Source organism: Aristolochia californica, unplaced genomic scaffold (genome assembly GCF_029961685.1).
Source record: "Aristolochia californica isolate CCGP_79_NKW_82.1479 unplaced genomic scaffold, dmAriCali1.0.hap1 SCAF_3, whole genome shotgun sequence".
Classification (NCBI taxonomy): domain Eukaryota; kingdom Viridiplantae; phylum Streptophyta; class Magnoliopsida; order Piperales; family Aristolochiaceae; genus Aristolochia; species Aristolochia californica.
The window spans coordinates 45,938,013-45,947,743 of record NW_027181992.1 but is presented as its reverse complement, the minus strand read 5'-3'; the positions used below and the strand labels follow the sequence as shown (position 1 = coordinate 45,947,743).

At 38.4% G+C, this 9,731-nt stretch overlaps 1 protein-coding gene and 2 non-coding genes across 3 annotated transcripts; 2 read left to right on the top strand and 1 right to left on the bottom strand.

The window, feature by feature from the left end:
* Positions 1-6,947: 6,947 nt before the first annotated feature.
* Positions 6,948-7,718, bottom strand: LOC137960268 (calcium-binding protein CP1-like). Its single transcript, XM_068807831.1, has one exon. It carries the CDS (start codon positions 7,622-7,624, stop codon positions 7,148-7,150), a length of 477 nt encoding a protein of 158 aa, XP_068663932.1. The 5' UTR covers positions 7,625-7,718; the 3' UTR covers positions 6,948-7,147.
* Positions 7,719-9,449: 1,731 nt separating this feature from the next.
* LOC137960723 (small nucleolar RNA R66) lies at positions 9,450-9,523 on the top strand. Its single transcript, XR_011114271.1, has one exon. It is a non-coding gene; the product is annotated as a small nucleolar RNA R66 (small nucleolar RNA).
* A 79-nt stretch (positions 9,524-9,602) lies between these two features.
* Positions 9,603-9,689, top strand: LOC137960736 (small nucleolar RNA snoR118). Its single transcript, XR_011114283.1, has one exon. It is a non-coding gene; the product is annotated as a small nucleolar RNA snoR118 (small nucleolar RNA).
* Positions 9,690-9,731: the final 42 nt, after the last annotated feature.

The window sequence follows — 9,731 nt, the reverse complement described above, 5'->3', positions numbered from 1 at the left end:
ATATTTAAATTATGACTATTAAATCACTATTTTAATATAGTAATTGTAAAATAAATATATTAAATAAATAAAAATAATTATTTTATAAATAACGATAATTATTTTATAAATAAAATTTAAAAATTAATGATTTTTATGACAATAGTTTAATTTTCCCTAACTTAGGAAAAATTAAACCATCGTCGCCTTCCTCAGCGGCGAGCCAGCAGGCAACAGCGACGGGCAACGCCGATAGAGGCGGCGCTCCGACGGTACGCCGAGAGGGAGGCCGAGAAGCTCTGCAACAGATGTTCGACCTCCCATGCTCTACGACGGAGGTCGAAAGGGAGAGGAGAGGGAGGATGGCTATTAAACCGAAGCCGATGGCTGAAATCAAAGTCGAATGGGGAAATCGATGCCGAATCAAAGTAGAAATTAAAAAATCGAAGCCCAAATGTCAAAATCGAGCGGGAGGTTTAGAGGGAGAGCGAGTCCAATATGGAGAGAATGACGCCGAAAGGACGTTCACAGCGAGATAGACGCCGTAGAGAGGGAGACCGGAGAGGGACGATGGAGACGAGAGAGAGAGAGGGTTGCGGGAATGAAATGGTAGAGAGGGTGTGCGACAGAGAGAGCCCCGCAATAGTGTCATGTACATGATTCTCAAAATCGGGGGCGAAAAGCACTTTTCGCCGTTTACTCTTTGGGACATGAACTACGGAGTCATGGATGATCATGTACATGACATGAAGTTTGGCGCTCCCTAACGACTTCAGGACATGAACTGAGTAATGCGCATGAAGATCATGTCCTGAGTCATGTTGACTGACCCCCCCCTTAGTTCGAAGAAGGAGATGGAACTTCAAATTTTAGTTTTGTTGACTAACCTCCCTTTAGGGGGGGTTAGTCAACAAATTGGAAATTTGATCTTCATCTTATGCATCTACATGATCTTCATCTTTGAAATAGGTGTTAATGTGGACAAGTTCATCTTCGAAATAGGGTGTTAGTGTGGACAAGTCCATCTTCATCTTCATCTTCGAAATTTAAAACCATTTATTTTATTAATTATAAAAATAATTTAATTAAACCAAGTGTTTGAGTTAACAATATTTTAATTACCACTATTAAATCACTAATACAATAAAGTAAATAAAAAATAAATATGATTAATGAATAAAAAAGTATTATATTAATAACATAAGATAGATTTTTTACATGGTATTAATTAATAATATATTTTGACAAAATTAAAAGTAATTAATTAATCAAATGCATACTTTAATTATATTTTATTTACCAGAGACTTAAATATGAAGTTTAATATAGTAATAAAATTGAACAAAAATAATAAATAAATACATATACAACTTTATTAATAACCTAAAAAAGAGATTATTCTAATAACGAGTTTGTGCCTTTAATATTAAAATCATCAAGTTACAAGTTTAGTACATATAAACGACGCATGTTCAAAAGTAATAAGATACAACTATCATTTATCGTTCCACATGGAAGTCGATATGGCATCTCGAAATTGTGCGGCTCTTGTGGATTCTAATGCACTCTGCCTTCGAAAGCATGTTACTTGGCTACCCACATCTTCAAGACCATCACAATCGTCGTTGTTTGTATACATTTTACGTAAAATTGGATATGACCTCTACATAAAATTAGGCATAACCTATATATATAATACATGTATAAGATTGGGCATAACCTCTTCTTAAAATTGAGCATAATCTATGTATATAATACCTATATAAAATTTGGCATGACCTCTACTTAAAATTGGGCATAATCAATATACATAATACCTGCATAAACACTCCATAAAATTGTTTATACATTCCATAAACACTCGATGGAATTGTTTATATACACTCCATAAAATAGTCTAAACACTCCATACACTGCATAACATTATAAATAAACTCCATACAATAATCAAACACAACAAAATTAAATGAAATATTACTATCAATTTACAATCGCCCAAATAAAAACTATAAATCCATTATAAATTTACAAACTATAATTGTTTCTCTTCATGGTAGTTGTTCCTCGCCCATTTCCCCCTATGAACTGATCTCCAAATCTTCGCCTTGATTGATCTTTCTCTTGTAGAGGAGGCTACTCCTTCAATACTGCAATTGTTACATCATCCGCATTGCCCTGACATGCAAGTAAGAACATCCAGAATAAATCCATAATTATGGTAAAAAAAAGGGCCAATTCTTTACTAGTTTACTTTTAACAATCTAAAAATTCTGAATAGGGACATAAATATTGCCCTGATGAGACATTCTCAAGCAGGCCTCCGGACTCAAAAGTCTCCTACTCCAAAAAAATAAGATTGGAAAACAAAATCTTAGAACAATGGCTGAAATGGCATTGGTCAACAAGTTCTCAACAATATCAAAAGTAAGATATATCAATCACAAGTAGCTGTCTATAAGGAAAATCAAATACAACACTAAATTAATAAAAAAAAATAGAGTTTAGACTAACCTTATGAAATTTGAGAAAAATCAAAGCCGAAGGGTTAAATCGAAACCACAAAAAAAAGAAAATACCATGTGGTGGATATATATAACACCCGAATCTCCTCACCACATCGCAAAAACATTTCATAGCACTTCAAAAATCCTCAACAACATTCTAAAACATTTCAAAATTAATTAAACTATTTTCACTACTGCATATACACTAAACAATGAGAAAACACACACATCAAGTCAAAATTCACCGAACACCCCTGGTAGAGCCCCATATAACTTCGCAGTCACTACGAACTGTACCTCGTCGGTGATGGGGGTCGGGTTTCGTTGGCTAATGGATGCCCATGTAGGCGACTCAACCTTGTTTGAATTGGACTAAAAAACCCCTAATAAAACCTAAACCATAAACCATCAAACCCTATCACCTACTAAACTCTAAACCCTAAACACTAATTCCATAACACAGTACCCTAAACCTTAGAAGCCCTAAACCCTACACCATAATTCCAGACACTAAACCCAAAAAACCCTAGAGCTTAAAAACACAAAACCCCCCAAAACCTTAAAAACCCTATCACATACTAAACTCTAAACCTAAAACACTAATTCCATTACTTAATACATTAAAAGCCCTAAACCCTAAACCCTACACCCTAACTCCAAACCCTAAACCCAAAAAACCTTATAGCTTAAAAACACAAAACTCCCAAAACCTTAAAAACCCTAAACCCCCTAAACCTTAAAAGCCCTAATCCCTAAAATACCCTAAATCCTTAACCATAAACCCTAAACCCTAATTACTGGACCCTTAAATACCGAGCAGCAAACCCTAAAAATAATCCATACACGAATCAAGAATTTAGACTATAAACCGTAACCCTAAATCCCAAAATAATGCACAAATAACCCCCAATAATGCACTGGAAATAAATTTAAATCAAATAAAACACTAATTTAATGAAAAAAAATTAGGGTTTAAGCATACCTTCTGAAATTTGGGGAAATCCGAAGCCGACGGGTGAAATCGATGCCTAATCGAAGTAGATATTAAGCAATCGATGCCCAAATGTCCAAAATCGAAGAAAATCGAAATGGAAATGGGGAAATCGAAAGGTATTTTCGGGGGAAAGGAGACTAGCCAGAGAAAGAAGGGAGTGGGAGGCCGAAAGGGAGAAGAGAGGGAGAAGACAAAGAAAAAAGGGACGTCGGGAGGGAATAGAGAGAGAAGCGAGTCCAAGAGAAGAGAGGGAGTCACGGAGACAAGAGAGGGGGTGCGAGAGAGAGGGCAAGGCCGAGAGAAGACCGAGAGATGAGGCCGGAGACGAGAGGGAACTGAGACGGTGGCCAGAGACGAAGGACGAGATCGATTTTGGCAGCAGTGACGTCGGGGGCGCAGGGAGACGAGAGAGGGAGTGCGGGAGAGAGGAAGAAAAAAATGAGAAATGACGACGCGCGATGGGGGGTGCGAGGAGAGAGAGGGAAAAAACCGAGCGTTGCCCGTCTTTCAATTCAAAGAAGATCAAACAAGGTCTTCTTCCACATGATCGAAATTAAACCGTGGAGATGAAGGACCCCTTCATCCCCAGCATCGAGATGAAGCTTCATCTGCGCTCCACTATCGACTTCAAGTGTTTAAGGGCGTTATGCGGTTGAAGATCATCTCGTCCTTCAAGTTGACTAACACCCCCCCCCTTAGTGTAGAATGAATTACTCTTCAAGTGAATTACGTCACTTCATTCTCTCAGGCAAAAATCGGGGAATTTGGATTCACACCTATTTTGTGAATCAACCAAGGCTCCTTCCCCATCCCTCCCCCCCCCCCCCGCGATCCTTCGGCCTCTTTCTCCCTTTCTCCCTCCCGTCAGCCTTCCTCCCTCTTCCCTCTCGACCTCCGTCGCAAAGCACGAGAGGCCGAGCCTCTGTCGCAGAGCCTCTCAGCCTCCCCGCTTCTCTTCTCTCTCGGCCTCCCTCTCTTCTCACTCTCAGCGTATCGTCGGAGCGCCGCCTCCGTCATCGTGGCCTACTGGCCTGCCGCTGAGGAATGCTCCCTCTCGTCAGTCTCTCCAGACGCAGAGCCCCCTCGGCCTCCCTCTCTTCCCCCCCTCCACGATTTTCCTCCCTCTGCCCCCACCCCCGTCGGCCGTCCTCCCTCTGCCCCCACCTCCGTCGCAGAGCCCCTCGGCCTCCCTCTCTTCCCCCCCCCCCCCCCTGTCGGCCTTCCTTCCTCCCTCTTTCGACCTCCGTCGCAGAGCACGGGAGGCCAGAGCCCCTCGTCCTCCCTCTCTTTCCGCCTCTCCCCCCCCCCCCCCCCCCCCGTCGGCCTTCCTTCCTCCCTCTCTCGACCTCCGTCGCAGAGCACGGGAGGCCAGAGCCCCTCGGCCTCCTGGCTTCTCTTCTCTCTCGGCCTCCCTATTTTCTCCCTCTCGGCGCACCGTCGGAGCGTCGCCGTTGCCCGCTGCCGTCGTCGTTGCCAAGATCGCCGCAGAGGAAGACGAAGACGATATTTAATTTTTCCTAAGTTAGGAAAAATTAAACATCGTCATAATTGGTTTAATTAACCAATTAATTAAATCATTAGTTTTTCGTTTTTTTAATATATTATTAATTAATAATATTTAAAATGTATATTATGTTATTGATAAATTAATATATTTATTTATTTATTATGTATTTATTTATTTTTATTAAAATAATGAGTTTTAATGTTAAACTATATCTTATGTTATTACAGAATTATTTATTTATTTATTATATTCACTTATGTTATTTTTAACTTTTTTATTTATTTTAAAAAATTTATTCTAGTCACACATAATTAGTATATTAATTTATAATAAATTATAATCATTAAGTAATATAATATAATTTTTCATTAATTAAGATATTAATATATTCTAATACTACACGTTGAATCACTTATAAGTGTAGTAACCACGCTTATTTTTGTTAATTAGATGTTTAGGTATATGTTCTATTTAAGTATATTATAAAATGTTACTTATTCTCTTTTTTATATCATATTTTTCATTTGGGGGCACTAACACTGGAATCTGTTTTCCAGCCGCTTGAACTCGTCTATACTAACACCCAAACATGAATTGAAGTGGAAACAATTCATCTCACTTCAATTCAATTTTCCACTTCATTTCCACTTCATTGTGGACTAACCCCCTATATTAAATTAGTGACTTAATAATCATAATTAAAATATTGTTAAAATAAATATTTAATAAATTATTTTAGTTTAATTGTCCCATTGCTATAATTAATTAAACCAATGGTTTTAAATTTTGTGATAATATATTATTAATTAATAATACATAAAAATATATATTATGTTATTAATAAATATATATATTTATTATATTATTATTTTTTATTATTGTATTAAATTAATTGTTTTTAATGTTAAAACATATCTTATGTTATTAAAAAATAATTTATTTATTTATTATATTCACTTATGTTATTTATTATTATTATTATTATTTTTAAATAATTTATTCTAGTCACACATAATTATTGTATTAATTTATAATAAAATATAATCATTAAGTAATATAATATAATTTTTCATTAATTAGGATATTAATATATTCTAATACTACACGTTAAATCACTTTTAAGTATAGTAACCATGTATATTTTGGTTAATTATCTGTTTAGATATATGTTTTATTTAAGTAAATTATAAAATATTATTCATTCTCTTATTTATATCATACTTTTCATTTGGGGCACTAACATTGGAATCTATTTTCCAGTGCACTTGAACTTGTCTACACTAACACCCAAGGATGAGTTGAAGTTGAATCAATTCATTTAAGTTCAATTTAATTATTCATTTCAATTCAAATTCATTGTGGACTAACCCCCCTTTGTTCTTTGGAATCGAAATTTTTTGAGAGGGGGTGAGGAGAGCAATAAGAGGAGTAGCGAGAGGAACATTGAGAAAGAGAACTCAAAATCAGTGTCAAAGTTCATAACCGACATCGATGAGAGGAGCGTCGAGAGAGAGATAGCATATTGAGAAGAATGCAGAGAGACACATAGAGAGAAAACGAGTGAAAGTTAATTACACACTCATACGATTTTGAGTGAGTGAAAATGAATTCGAATTGTATATCACTTTGCCTAGCGTGTATTAAATCTACGTGGGCTGGCTCTTACTAGTTGCCTTGGCCAACGCTCTCTCTAAAGCGGTCAATTCCGAATGTAAATTCAGGCGCCGTTTCTGATGGCCGGGGTCAAAATCGGCCTCGCCTCGTCTTCTTCGACAGCGGGGATAAAGTCAAACATCACTTTCCCTAAGCTTGCACTGGCCTAACAAAAAGCAGGGTGGGCTCGCCCCTTACTAGTTTCCTTGGCCTGCAATCTGTCTAAGTCAGCTGTCAATGGCCGAAGGTTGATTCAGTCAACAATTAATGGCATTTAAAGTTCCATATTTTTAGTGTCTTTCCAAGAAAGTAACAAAAAATCGGCGTCGCCTATCTTCTTCGACAGTGGGGAAAAAGATTCCATACATCGACGAGCCAAAAGAAAAGGCCGAATCAAGTCTGACAGCTCTTCTAACACATGACGGAGATGAAATCAAAAAGAAAAAAGAAAATAAAATGAGAGCCTCTCTGTCTCCCACGAGACAAATTCCTGGATTCCGGCGACGCAGATCATGCGGAGATACCAGCAGCCAGAATCTTCATCAACCCCTCATAGCAAACGCCGCCGTTCTTTTCATCCCCACCACCCATCCGAATCATCGCCCTGATATCCTCGTCGCTGGCCGCGAACCCCGCCCAAGCCATGTAATCCTTGAGATCCCCAAACCCCACCTTCCCGTCTCCGTCTCTGTCCATCATCCTAAACATCCCCTCCATCACGGCCTTCCTCGGAGACGACGACGACGACGACGACTTCCGTTCACCCACAACCAGCTCGAACTCCTCGAACTCCACGTACCCGTTCTTGTTCACGTCGGCCATCGTGATCATCGACCCAATATCGTCTTCGGTGGCGGCGCCAGAGGCACCGTAGAAAGTTTTGAGGTCGTCGGCGCTTATCTTACCGTCCCGGTCGGAGTCCAGGACATCAAATACCGGCTGCAGAACTGAAGTTTCCCCTAGAGGGTAGCGGCCGGAAGGACACATTTGGGATCGATTTCTAGACTCTCGTTGCCGATGGATGTTGTAGAAGCAGAGGTTAGGAGTGGTGGGTTTTATAAGGAGCGGGGGAAGTCAGAACTGTCAGCCTGAAGACGTAGTTGTCGTTCGAGTCCTACATATTGGAAGACGTGTGGGCTGACGTCAAAGGATTCGCGTTTCGGTGGAGGCTTCGATGACAGGGCTTGTCGGTCCAGACATTGCAAGCAAACAAAACGAGACTAATTGGACGGACCTCCGTTTCCGCCGAAAATTTTAGATTAATAAGAATTTTCCGATTCAGATGCCGCATTCATCTCGGATACATTAAAAAGATCGGATCCGAGTTTGGGACTCGTTACTCCGGTGATCAGAGCCGGAAACGATTTAATTGAAATAGAAGAGTCAAATCCCTCTCATTTTTATATTTATTTACTTAAAATATATTTAATTTATACATTTACTTGTTACTCATAAGACAAAAAGAAAAAGGTGAAACGGGACAAGGTTACAAGTGATTCCAAAATGGTTCAATTCTTCATTTCAATTCAAGTTCATTACACTCACGTATCAATTTCACTTGACACTTAACACTAATCCAGCAACAAGCTTTGCCATGCCCTTCAAGGCTACAACCATCTACAAAAACATCTTAGCTTCAACAAGTCCTAACCCCCGGCATCATTGTCATTCATCTTATCCTTCCACTTCTCATCCTTCTATGAGACAAAATCCTCCAAAACCAATCTCAAGGCAGGAGCAATCTCTGTCCTCAAAACTGATGATTCCTTTCGTTTTGCCACAATAAACTTCCACAAAGTAGTAGAATCCATTATCTGATAGTGCAAGTTTCCCTATCGACAATCCCTGTATCGACGCTCGTCGATGCCTGGTCCCAAATTCAAAACTTCTTTGTTCCTCTTGTGGGTGACAGAGCAGGGGATGGCTACAGAGGAAGGCAAAATTAATTAATTAATATTTTATTTTAAAATATTTAGACATTATAAAAGTAACCATGTTTGTTTAAATATATTATTTTTTATATTTAATTAATTAATTATTTTATTTTAAAAAATTAAATTATTTATCTTATTTTTTAATTAAAAAATTAAATAAAATTATCTTAATAAAGTTAAATCTATTAGAATATTTTATTAATAAATTTATTTTCCATTTTTTACTAAATTTTTTATTGTACACACTAACACAAGAAAGTACTCAATTTCTATTGAACACACTTATACACAATAAAGTACTTTCACATGGTTCATAAGTTAAACCGGAGGATCAACCCGGTGAAATAGAGTGAACCAGGCCAACCTTAAATGTGTAAACACGATACCATCTGTCCGCTTTGGTGGGTACTTGCGTCATTTCACGTATGAGTCGATCCTCCTTTCAATGCCCTAATTTCTTTCGCTACCATATAATTAGCCGCAGGAAGCGGCTCGTAGTCGTTCTGGTGCCCGTCCCGGAGAGGAGTGGAAGTGAGTCCATTAAGCAGTGATTCGGAAGCTTTTTACTTTTTAGTTCAAGCTGAGATTTTGAAAGTTCAGGCTCGATGCGTGTTGTTTGTGTTTTCTAGGAAAAGCCTTCCGATGGATCTCTTCCTCTGCCTTGCGCGTCAAGGTTAGGGTTTCCATCATTTCGAAGGAAGAGGGCTAACATTTCATGGCAGGAATCTGTTGAGTCGCTGTGCCTTGCTATGAACAGGTGCAGCGAATAATACCCTGCTAGACTATTGTTGTAAATTTCCAACTCTTCCATCTCCGATCGATCTTCTTTTCCTCTTTGTAGTCGGAGTTTTTCGTTTGTTCGGTTCGTGTTTCTTGGATCCTATGATGGCATGAATCTTTGAGACCTGATTTTCTTTCTGATGAAAAATCTAAGCATAATTTCACTGAGGATCCGCAATGAAAGTGATACTTTAAATTGGATTTTTTTTACCAGCCACGTTCGTATCTTTTGTGTTTTTTTGAGTGTTAACTTGGATGATGATAAGCACTGGGCTCCGAGCAATGTTTTTTTGCAAAAAATGATGCAAATGCTTAGCCTAGAAAGCTTTGTCTGACTTAGATTTTCGAGTTACAGCATTCAACTTATTTCAATGCTTCGG